This window comes from Geospiza fortis, unplaced genomic scaffold, assembly GCF_000277835.1.
Source record: "Geospiza fortis unplaced genomic scaffold, GeoFor_1.0 scaffold262, whole genome shotgun sequence".
NCBI classification, from domain to species: domain Eukaryota; kingdom Metazoa; phylum Chordata; class Aves; order Passeriformes; family Thraupidae; genus Geospiza; species Geospiza fortis.
Genome location: NW_005054510.1, coordinates 446,645 through 459,432, shown reverse-complemented (window position 1 = coordinate 459,432; position 12,788 = coordinate 446,645). Strand labels below are relative to the sequence as shown.

The 12,788-nt window shown below is 40.6% G+C and overlaps 1 protein-coding gene across 1 annotated transcript in view; it reads left to right on the top strand.

The window, feature by feature from the left end:
- The window catches only part of GRAMD1B (GRAM domain containing 1B), a 115,914-nt gene that overhangs the window by 5,922 nt on the left and 97,204 nt on the right, over positions 1 to 12,788 (top strand). Inside the window, exon 2 of the mRNA XM_005428874.2 lies at positions 11,823 to 11,900. Within this exon, the coding sequence (XP_005428931.1) occupies positions 11,823 to 11,900 (78 nt within the window). The remainder of the gene's footprint in view (positions 1 to 11,822; positions 11,901 to 12,788) is intronic.

Sequence of the window (12,788 nt, the reverse complement as noted above, 5' to 3'; positions counted from 1 at the left end):
ATGTAATGTAATGTAATGTAATGTAATGTAATATAATATAATATAATATAATATAATATAATATAATATAATATAATATAATATAATATCAGCCTTCTAAGAACACGGAGTCAGATTCACTCATTTCGTCCTTCATCCTGGGGACCCAGCAAATTCAGCACTGCTGGAATTTCATTTTTGGAGCCTGGTATCTTTTATCCCCGTCCCCTGGGCAGGTGCCTGGTTGGTGGCAGGGTTTTCCCAGGAACCCTGGCAGTGAGCAGGCTGTGCTGCAGCTGAGCTGCTCCTTGCTCTGCTCCCATGGCCCCGAGCAAGAGCTCTGTGACCATTAGCATACAGTGAATAAACGAACCCTTTCAGCTCTCTGATGCTCCAGGTCTGCTTTTCTCACCCGGAAACTCCCACGTGCTGGTTAGTTTTTAACAGCCTGGGTAATTGTGAGCTTTGTTCTACTAAGGAAAGAGAAAGGAGACATCCAGAATGATAATAAAATGTCGTGACTGACCAGAGAGTCCTGACACAGCTGGGCTGGGATTGGTCATGAATTAAAAACAATTCACATGGAACGAAATCAAAGATGCACCTGTTGGTAAGCAACCCCCAAACCACATTCCAAACACTCAGATAATTATTGTTTACATTTCTTTTCTCAGGAGAAAAATCCTGGTGAAGGGATTTTTCAGAAAATACGACAGTGGCACTCCAGGTCTGCTTTTCTCACCCAGAAATTCCCATGTGCTGGTTTTTAACAGCCTGGATAATTAATTGTGAGCTCTGTTTTACTAAAGAAAGAGAAAGGAAACATCCCAAGGCTAGCAAAGAATGATAATAAAATCTCGTGACTGACCAGAGAGTCCTGACACAGCTGGGCTGGGATTGGTCATGAATTAAAAACAATTCACATGGAACCAAATCAAAGATGCACCTGTTGGTGAACCATCTCCAGACCACATTCCAAACACTCAGATAATTATTGTTCACATTTCTTTTCTGAGGCTTTTCAGGAGAAAAATCCCGGTGAAGGGATTTTTCAGAAAATACGACAGTGGCACTCCAGGTCTGCTTTTCTCACCCAGAAACTCCCACGTGCTGGTTTTTAACAGCCTGGATAATTAACTGTGAGCTCTGTTTCCCTGCTGGGGTCTCTAAAAGCTGACAGAGCAGGACAGAGAATGTTCTTTTCCTTCCATGAAACCCCAGGGAGGGCTGGCAGAGCCTTTCCTGCCCCTGGCACTGCTGAGTTCAGGGTCAGAGAGCAGGAAGGCAATTCCTGGGGGCACAACTGTCCCTGCAACGTGTGCTTGCTCAAAGAATGATGGCCCAAACCTCAAGGTTGCTGTACAGATTATAAATAAGATGTTTTTTTTATGAGAGATGCAGACAGCTCCTCCTCAAGCCCTCACCCACAATTTCCCAGCCAGGTCATGGAGTTATTTACCTTTATAAACCATGAACCCTGCGCACAGGCACACAATTTTTTAAAAATGTATTTTTTATTAAGACATGCTGATGTTTCTCTCCTCAATCCGGTGGCACTTTGCTGTGCATGCAACCTGCATGCATTATGGATGTGGGCATAAGGCAGTTGATCAGCTTTAATTTATTATTTACCTCTCCATGCCAGCCTTGCTTGTAATTTCAGGACCTGCACGTGATTTTTGGGGCAAGAATTGCTGAGTAGATCATTCAGGCTTCAATTTAAGGACAGCTCTCCCTTTTGGCCTAAGAGCAGGGCTGGTTAAGGATGAAATGTTGGCGCTACAAAAGATTCAAAACTTGTGGATTTTGTTGTGCGGCAGCTCTCGACACTTGTGGAGATGAATTTCCTCAGGCTGGGTTTCTGCTGGAAACTCTGACACTCACTGTGGATTCATCCAAAAGGAAAGACTTGTCTGAGTCCTAAAGTGCCTCTAACCCATTAAAAATGAAGTGTATTATGAGAAGAATTCCATCCCAGCTCAGAAAAGTGTCTGTGCTGAGGAGCTGGAGGTTTCTTGAGCTGCCAACTACGCAAATGTTGAGGTTTTTTTAGATGAAATCCTGATAACTTATCTCAAAGCGTGGGACAAATGAGGGGAGGCTCCAGCACTGCTCAGCACTGGGCTCTGAGGCTGCTTCCCTTCATGTTTTGAGGTAAAAAATCTCCTTTTTTTTCCTTAAAAAACCTTTTTCTTGATCCCTCTAGTGATATCAATTAGTTAACATTGAATTGATTTGTTGGAACTTGAGCTAAAATTATTTACAAATTGGTGGCTTAGATATTTTGAATTGGCTTACAAAGGTAAATGAGCCTTTAATTTCAAGTAGCCCATCATGCTTTTGCCTTCCTTAATTAAACTGAAACTCACTCCGAGCATTTCTGGAATAAATTAATGGTAATTTCCCTTTTTCTGACTTCAACATGTGTGGAAAGTATTGTGGTATTTTCTAGAGGAAAAATCCTGAGTGATGTGATTTTTTTTCCCCTCAAGAAATTGCTGATTGTGAAAAATAGAAAACCAAAAAAACCGCAAGATTAAGGTTACAGATCCTCTTCCATATCTGAAATTTCAAAGCACACAAATGATGGCTTGGTAGCAACTCAGCGTTAATGGAACTTTTTCCTTTTTGAACCTGCAGGTTCAAATGAGGCCTAAAGTGCTCCCAAAAAAAGTGATTTTTTGGTTTTTTGATTATTTTTTTTTTTGGTCATTCAATTCATTTTAATGGTCATTCCCCCTTTTCTGACTTCAACATGTGTGGAATGTATTGTGGTATTTTCTAGAGGAAAAATCCCGAGTGATGTGATTTTTTTTTTCCCTAAGAAACTGTTGATTGTGAAAAATAAAATACCAAAAAATCTACAGGATGAAGGTTTTAGATCCTCTTCCATTATGGAAAAGTGACCCAGGAATATCTATGGAATATCTATGTGGTGCTTTAGGAATATCTATGTGGTGTCTCTTCTAATCCAATATTTCAAAACACAAAAATGATGGCTTGGTAGCAACTCAGCATTAATGGAACTTTTACCTTTTTGAACCTGCAGGCTCAAATGAGGCCTAAAGTGCTCCCAAAAAAAGTGATTTTTTGATTTTTTTTTGGTCATTCCATTCATTTTAATGGTCACTCCCCTTTTTTTGACTTCAGTATGTGTGGAAAGTATTGTGGTGATGTAATTTTTTTTTTCCCTAAGAAACTGTCGATTGTGAAAAATAAAATACCAAAAAATCTACAGGATGAAGGTTTTAGATCCTCTTCCATTATGGAAAAGTGACCCAGGAATATCTATGGAATATCTATGTGGTGTCTCTTCTAATCCAATATTTCAAAACACACAAATGATGGCTTGGTAGCAACTCAGCGTTAATGGAACTTTTACCTTTTTGAACCTGCAGGTTCAAATGAGGCCTAAAGTGCTCCCAAAAAAGTGATTTTTTTTTTCTTTCTCATCTGCTGCCTGCCTGTCTCCTGAGGGTGCTGATGTGCTCTTTGTTGGGACTGCAGATTTTTTGCCATTTGTTTCTGGTAGTCTGTGCCAAGTGACTGTGAATTCCACTCACCCAGTTTTATTATTTTATTTTAATTTTTTGGGGGTTTGGGGGATGTTTTTGTTGTTTTGTTTTGTTTGTTTTGTTTTGTTTGTTTTTTGTTGTCGTTATTTTTTGTTTTTTTGGGGGGGTTGGGTTTTTTTGTTTGTTTGTTTTGGGTTTTTTCTTTTTTTTTTTTTTTTTTTGGCTGAACCTCACTGTCATTGCGCAGTACTTTGTGGTTTTCTTTTAAAATATTTGCCTTCCAGTATTTGTGTGGTTTCGGGTGACCAGTCACCCGAGAGTATTAAATACGAGTGATTTACAAACAGCTCGGGACTGGAATGCTGTTGATCTTATCTGGTCAGCAAATATTTGCCATTGGGCCATCTGTGCCCTGTGCCTGCCGATGGAATTTAACAATTAATTCCCATTTTCTTCGTCTCAGTGGCTTTCCAGGGGTTCTGTTTCCAGCTGGAGGAAACAGAATATTCTGCTGTTGGTGTGTCAATAAGATGTTGGTGAAAGGGCTTGCCTGGCCCGCTGGGAGGTTGGTGTTGATGTTTTCCTTTGTGAAATGAATGAGGTGAGAGGAGAGGACTCGGCCACGCTGCCCCTTTTAACCCTTTGCAGCGAGTGATTTATTAAAAATATGGATATGGAGCTAGTGCTGATATCCAAAAACTCTCTAACAGTTTGTAGTTAGAAAGTGTTTGTTTATTGTGGGAAAACTCCCAAATACACACCACAATTTACAGGTGGTTACAGAGCCCTTTTATCTGTACAAGTATTGAATACCCAAAATAAAAATACACATTCATAACTTTGGTACATCCCATTCCCAATATGGATATTGAGCTATGGATTTTGATATCCAAAATCTATGGATTTTTATATCCATAGGTATCAATTCAATACAAGTAGTGAATACCCAAAATACAAACACATGTTCATGACTTTGGTACATCCATTCCCAATATGGATATTGATCTGGTACCGATATCCAAAAACTCTCTAACAGTTTAAAGTTACAAAGTGTGTGTTTATTGTGGGATAGCTCCCAAATACACACTGCAATTTACAGGTGATTACAGAGTCCTTTTATCTGTACAGGTATTGAATACCCAAAATACAAATGCATATTCATAACTTTGGTACATCCATTCCCAATATGGATATTGATCTGGTACCGATATCCAAAAACTCTCTAACTAAAAGTTTAAAGTTACAAAGTGTGTGTTTATTGTGGGATAGCTCCCAAATACAAACTGTGATTTACAGGTGATTACAGAGCCCTTTTATCTGTACAAGTATTGAATATCCAAAATACAAATGCATATTCATGACTTTGGTTCATCCATTCCCAATAAGGATATTGAGCTATGGATTTTGATATCTATAGGTATCAATTCAATACAAGTATTGAATACCCAAAATACAAATACACATTCATCACTTTGGTTCATCCATTCCCAATATGGATATTGATCTAGTACTGATATCCAAAAACTCTCTAACTAAAAGTTTAAAGTTAGAAAGTGAATGTTTATTGTGGGATAGCTCCCAAATACCACAATTTACAGATGATTACAGAGCCCTTTTATCTATACATAATGCCCAAAGCCTTACAAATAAATGGGTTAATTAAACACAGTGGATATAAAATACTCATCTGGGTTCAGACCTGGAATTCTCACTAATAGCTGGGATTTTTGTTTTTGGATAATGTTCCAAACTCTTTCGCTGATCCCATTTTCCAGCACAGAGCTCTTTCTGTCCTATTCCTTCCCTTATCCCACTCATCCTTCACTGTAGAAAAAAAAATATATAAAATTCCCTGGATTAAAATTCAGCCAAAAACCCCTGGAGGTAGAAAAGCACAGTGGGTTCCTCACGCACGCCTGGAGGGCACAGGAGTTCCAGAAGGTTCTTGGTGTGCAGACATCGACCTGAGTGCCTGAACTTTGTGAAATTGTGATAAATATCTTCTGCTGAGCTCTGAAAGGCTGTTCGTGCATAAAATCAGAGATCCTGGCTCTGCCTCATCCTTCAGAGACTGAAATCTCGGAATAAGATGAGACTTTTCTGCCTTTTAAAGTGAATATTAATAGGACAAAATCTAGTTTATAGCTCAGAACTTCCCAAGTGCAAGAGAAATATTGAAATATTTAAGGCAACAGCAGCAAAATTCAAATTTGCTTCGAACAAAGTGTGTGGGATCAGAACACCTGGGTTTAGTCAGTAGAAAAATGGGGTTTTTGTACTTGGGTTGCCTGGGTAAATTGCTTGGTGGAGGAGTGCTGGAAGCAACATCTTCAAAGATTTAATTGTTAGAAGGCCTGGTTAATCTGTGCTGAGGAGTTTTCTTAATTTTCTAAACTAATAACTAATGAGTTTGCATGGGAATTAAGGAAAAACCACGGGGCACAAAACTGAAAGTACTTTTATTGTCTTAGAAATTGCAGGAACAAAAGGGGCACCCCGGGCTTGTGCCCCTTTTCCAAATTCAAATTTATCACTGCTGAGCTTAGGAATGAAGATTTAAACCTTCTCCAAATTCAAGTTTAAGCCTTTTCCAAATTCAAGTTTAAACCTTGTCCAAATTCAAGTTTAAACCTTGTCCAAATTCAAGTTTAAGCCTTTTCCAAATTCAAGTTTAAACCTTGTCCAAATTCAAATTTACCCCTGCTGAGCTTAGGAATGAAGATTTAAACCTTTTCCAAATTCAAGTTTATCGCTGCTGAGCTTAGGAATGACAGAATCAGTTTTGCTGATTTCCTGACAGTTTTATCCAGCTTTTTTGACTTTTCCCTGTGGTTACAAAATTCTGTCTGAACACTTCTTTCCTTGTTATTCCTCGGAACAAATCCCACCTCTCTTTATCTCCTGTCATTATCCCATATTTTAAATTGTCATTACACAGTTCCAAAGGAACACTTAATAGCAGGTTATCCTCAAACGGACTGAAAAACATCACAAAACAACAGGCTCTGAGCATTTTAGTGAATTTAACAGCTTCACTGCCTAATAACCAGAAGGTTGAAATAATTTCATGTTGTGTGAAAAGCTCCCCAAGCTTTCTGCAAAGCACAGCTCATGCTGAAGGGACGGGTGGGTAAAAAGTGATTTTTTTTCTGTTGAGTTTTTAATTGCTCACAACCTGGAGCTGAGGTGTTGAATTTCAATGAGCTGCAGTACCTGGCTTCTGTTAAATTTTAAACCTTCATTTGGAACGTCAACTTTATGGGGTTGGATGAAGAGGAAGAGGTCTAAGGTTCAGTTGAGCTGTCCCAAAGGGAGTTTGCACGTGGTGCTGGCCGGGGACAGTCTGGGAATTCTCCTTGGGTGAGTTTGGGTCCATCTGAAGTGAAATGGGAAATTTTGGTGGGAGGGTTTTCTATGCAGAAACAAGAAATTAAAAATTAGGTATAATCTCCACAACGTTACCTCTGATCAAAAAGGGGAATTCTTTGGCAGAGGAAGGTAAATGTGGTTCCCTCTCTGCTCTTCCCCAGCCCACTGGGCCACAATGAAGCTCAGAAATGCAAAAAAATTTTATTTGTTTGCTTTTAAGAATGCATTTTCCTTACCCAGCTGTTGATGTACAGCTCAGAAATAAAAGAAAAAGCTTAATTTGCTTTATTTGCTGCTCCCAGCACTGCTGGCCTGGGACAGTCTGGGAATTCTCCTTGGGTGAGTTTGGGTCCATCTGAAGTGAAATGGGAAATTTTGGTGGGAGGGTTTTCTATGCAGAAACAAGAAATTAGAGAAATAATCTCCGCAACGTTACCTCTGATCAAAAAGGGGAATTCTTTGGCAGAGGAAGGTAAATGTGGTTCCCTCTCTGCTCTTCCCCAGCCCACTGGGCCACAATGAAGCTCAGAAATGCAAGAAAAAGATTTATTTGCTTTTAGGAATGTGTTGTTCTTACCCAGCTGTTGATTTACAGAATTCTCCTTCCCTTCTTGCAGGAGTTTTGTGCTTTCCTAAGCCCAGCCTCAGAGGCTGATTTCTATATTGGTTTTTCAAGGATTTTTACAGCTATTGATCCCTAATTTCACTTTTCTGAAAGCTTCAGCCTGCTCTCCTCTCTCTCATGGCTGTAGCAATGTTCTGGAGAGGCACAAAGAGTGGACAGTGCCAGGTGATGTGTCCCAAATGTGTCCCAAATGTGTCCCAAATGTGTCCCCAGGCCAGGTGCTGTGCTCTCAGAAAGGTCATTTGCAATAAAGGGGAGCCCTTGGTGGCCCCAGAGAAGCAGCTGGTAAAATTAAGGTGGTTGAGGAAAATATTGAATGAAATTTAGATTTTTATTCCTTAAAGAAACTGCAAATTCTTTGGCAAAAACAGAAGGGAGATGAGAAAACCTGTGCCTTTATTTGTTTCAATTATCAGTATAATTTAATTTATCAATGTATCAATTTAATTTATCAGTTATCAAGTTTAATTATTACACTTCATGGAAATGTGCTATTTGTTTAAATTATCAATATAATTTAATGTATCAATTTAATTTATCAATTATCAAGTTTAATTATTACACTTGATGGAAATATGCTATTTGTTTCAATTATCAATATAATTTAATTTATCAATTTAATTTATAAGTTTATTTATTTCATCAATGATCAAGTTGAATTATTACACTTGATGGAAATGTGCTATTTGTTTAAATTATCCGTATGATTTAATGTATCAATTTAATGTATCGATTTAATGTATCGATTCAATGTATCAATTTAATGTATCAATTTAATTTATCAATTTAATTCATTAATTATCAGGTTTAATTATTACACTTGATGGAAATGTGCTATTTGCAGTTTCGGTACCGTTTCTCCCAAAACAGATGCTACTGGATAAAAGTTGCTCTGTAGAATGACCAGCTGCGATCTGGTGGAGGTTTATTTTATCCCATATTTGTATTTCTGTGGTGTGCAGCTCTGTGTGCAGCACAGCTGTGCCTGCCAGCAGTGGCACACAATTAAATTAGTCGGATTTAATATTTTGATGCTGCCAAGAGAGGAGTTTATCGCAGTCTGAGTTTCCAGACAGGTTTGTGCTGCTGCCTTGCTGTGGGATCTGCCCAGGAGCCCCTCCAGCCTTCCCTGGAGCAGAATGAGCTGCAGGAGCCCTGAGCAGCCCCTGAGCTGCCACAGGAGAGCTCCACAGCATCAATGAGCAGGAAATTCTGTTATCTGCCACAAAACGCCCGTTTCAGGGGGCACAGTGACATCTTGTGGGCTCAGCCTGCAAGTCTGGCCAGAAATGCAGCGCTGGCCACGTCAAAAGTTGGTTTTTTAGTGCTCTTTTCTGCTTCTACCCGGGACTGGGGAGGGTATGGACACCCAGCATCTTGGTGTTGGAGTGTTTGCCTGTAAACAATGCTGTCCAGGTGATGTGCAAGGTCATTTTTATATTTCAGGAAGGTGTCACACAGTGAGATTGAGACTCCAAACCCTTGTGCCAGTTGTGAATCAGATTTAAACTCAATGGCTCCTGTTGGTTCCTCCTTTCAACCCCAAATGTGGAGCGTGAACCTTGTGTTTTCTGGGATCTGGGTTTAAACTGAGCGTTCCAGAGGTCACAAAGATCTGTTTTCCTCCATCAGGATTTAAGCTGAGTGTTTTAGAGGTCACAAAGATGTTTTCTGTAATCTGGATTTACAGCTGAGTGTTCCAGAGGAGATGAAACATCTCCGTTTGTGTTTTCCTCAATCTGGGTTTAAACTGAGCGTTCCAGAGGTCACAAAGATCTGTTTTCCTCCATCAGGATTTAAGCTGAGTGTTTTAGAGGAGGTTACCCAGCTCTGCTTGTGTTTTCCTCCCATCTGGATTTAAACTGAATATTCCAGAGGTCACAAAGATGTTTTCTGGGATCTGGGTTTACAGATGAGTGTTCCAGAGGAGGTCAGACAGATCTGTTTTCCTCCATCAAGATTTAGGCTGAGAGTTTTAGAGGAGGTTACCCAGCTCTGCTTGTGTTTTTGTCAATCTGGATTTAAAATTGAGTGTAGACACCACAAAGATCTGTTTTTCTCAGTCTAGATTTAAAACTGAGTGTTCCAAAGGAGGTCAGACAGATCTGTTTTCTTCAATCTGGATTTAAACTGAGCGTTCCAGAGGTCACAAAGCTGATTCTTGAGATCTGGATTTACAGCTGAGTGTTCCAGAGGAGGTCAGACAGATCTGTTTTCCTCCATCAAGATTTAGGCTGAGAGTTTTAGAGGAGGTTACCCAGCTCTGCTTGTGTTTTTGTCAATCTGGATTTAAACTGAGCGTTCCAGAGGTCACAAAGCTGATTCTTGAGATCTGGATTTACAGCTGAGTGTTCCAGAGGAGGTCAGACAGATCTGTTTTCCTCCATCAAGATTTAGGCTGAGAGTTTTAGAGGAGGTTACCCAGCTCTGCTTGTGTTTTTGTCAATCTGGATTTAAACTGAGCGTTCCAGAGGTCACAAAGCTGATTCTTGAGATCTGGATTTACAGCTGAGTGTTCCAGAGGAGGTCAGACAGATCTGTTTTCCTCCATCAAGATTTAGGCTGAGAGTTTTAGAGGAGGTTACCCAGCTCTGCTTGTGTTTTTGTCAATCTGGATTTAAACTGAGCGTTCCAGAGGTCACAAAGCTGATTCTTGAGATCTGGATTTACAGCTGAGTGTTCCAGAGGAGGTCAGACAGATCTGTTTTCCTCCATCAAGATTTAGGCTGAGAGTTTTAGAGGAGGTTACCCAGCTCTGCTTGTGTTTTTGTCAATCTGGATTTAAACTGAGCGTTCCAGAGGTCACAAAGCTGATTCTTGAGATCTGGATTTACAGCTGAGTGTTCCAGAGGAGGTCAGACAGATCTGTTTTCCTCCATCAAGATTTAGGCTGAGAGTTTTAGAGGAGGTTACCCAGCTCTGCTTGTGTTTTTGTCAATCTGGATTTAAATTGAGTGCTCCAGAGCTGCCAAAGCTGTTTTTTGAGATCTGGATTGAAGCTGAGTGTCCCAGAGGAGGTCAGACAGATCTGTTTCCCCAATCTGGATTTAAACTGAGTGTTTTAGAGGAGGTTCCCCAGCTCTACCTGCGTTTTCCTCAATTTGGATTTAAACTAAGTGTTCCAAAAGAGGTCAGACAGATCTGTTTTCCTGTGATCTGGATTTACAACTGAGTGTTCCAAAGGTCCCAAAGCTGTTTTTTGAGATCTGGATTTACAGCTGAGTGTTCCAGAGGTCACAAAGCTGTTTTTTGAGATCTGGATTTATAGATGAGTGTTCCAGACTGGGTCAGACAGATCTGTTTTCCTGTGATCTGGATTTACAACTGAGTGTTCCAAAGGTCCCAAAGCTGTTTTTTGAGATCTGGATTTACAGCTGAGTGTTCCAGACTGGGTCAGACAGATCTGTTTTCCTCAATCTGGATTTAGGCTGAGTGTTTTAGAGGAGCAGTGTTTTTACCCAGCTCTGTCTGTGTTTTCCTCAATCTGGATTTAAATTGAGTGTCCCAGAGCTCCCAAAGCTGGTTTTTGAGATCTGGATTTAAGCTGAGTGTTCCAGGGGAGGTCAGACAGATCTGTTTTCTTCAATCTGGATTTAAACCGAATGTTCCAGAGGTCACAAAGATGTTTTCCTCAATCTGGATTGAAGCTGAGTGTTACAGAGGTCACAAAAATGATTTTCTCAATCTGGATTTAAACTGAGTGTTTTACAGGAGGTTACCCAGCTCTATCTGTGTTTTCCTCAATCTGGATTTAAACTGAATGTTCCAAAGGAGGTCAGACAGATCTGTCTTCTATGATCTGGATTTAAACTGAGTGTTTTACAGCAGGTTACCCAGCTCTATTTGTGTTTTCCTCAATATGGATTTAAATTGAGCGTTCCAGAGGTCACAAAGATGTTTTCCTCAATCTGAATTTAAGCTGAGTGTCCCAGAGGAGGTCAGACAGATTTGTTTTCTATGATCTGCATTTAAGCTTGGTGTTCCAGAGGTCACAAAGGTGTTTTTTTCAAATCTTGATTGAAGCTGAGTGTCCCAGAGGAGGTCAGACATCTCTTTTCCTCAATCTGGATTTAAATTGAGTGCTCCAGAGCTCCCAAAGCTGTTTGTTGAGACCTGGATTGAAGCTGAGTGTCCCAGACTAGGTCAGAGTTTTCCTCAATCTGGATTTAGGCTGAGTGGTCTAGAGGAGGTTCCCCAGCTCTACCTGCGTTTCCCTCAATCTGGATTGAAGCTGGCTGTCGCAGAGCTCCCAGATCTGTTCTGGGAGCCCAGGATGGGAGCTGGGTGTCCCCAGGAGGTTGCCCAGCTCTGACTGAGCCTGTTGTGTGTTCCAGCAGCCAGCAGAGCAGCCAGCAGAGCAGCCACGACGATGACTCTGCGCGGTTCCTGAGCCCCTCCGTGCGTGAGGACAGGTGAGTCTGTGCCCCCCACTGAAACCTCACCTGTGTTTCCTTGCATTCCTCACAGCTGGTTAACAAATAATGGGATTTAAATTGCTCCTATCAATGTCTAAAAAGGTGCATTTATCATCACCTTGAACATGGGACAATGAATCCAGACAGAATTTCTGTCTAAAAAGCTGCATTTTTCATCACCTTGTATGTGGGACAATGTGTCCAGCCAGAATTTCTGTCTAAAAAGCTGGTATTTCATCACCTTGAACATGGCACAATGCATCCAGCCCCTGAAATAGCCAGAATTTTCTTTTGGGGTTCTTTCCCCAAATTCCAGCTGCTGTAGCAGCTTCATCAGATGTGCTGTGTGCTGGCAATTAGCACCTCTGGTCCTTAAAAACCCACAAATGGAATTTCCTGGGTGGATCCTTTTCTCAGCAAAGACGCCCCTGAGCTTGGTTGTTCTGTTCAGTTTTGATGTGTTGTGGCAATCCCGAACTCCAGATTTAAGCTGGGTTAACTTGTGTGCAGCACCTGGGGGAGAACTGCAGTGAAGTTCCAGAGGAAACTTGAATTTGGGTTGATTAATGACAGTTTCAAATTGCAGCCCTGGCACAAAAGCTGTTGAAAACTGATTTTTGGTGTTTCTTTGGGTGCATGATTTATGGATGTTGCTTTGCTCAGAGCCACATGATGAGGAGTTGTGCTGCATCTTCTAGGTCAAGTTTTGAGCCTGAATCTGCTGAGTTTTCTTGTGCTGAGCCATGAGTTATCACTGATTTATTTCCCTTGCACTTCTCAGAGTTATCTAAGAAGAAATGTCATTTATGTTGGTTTTAGAAATGTTTTAAAAATCTGCATTTTTCCTCAGCTTCAAAGTGGGAAAATGCATCCAGCCCCTGAAAC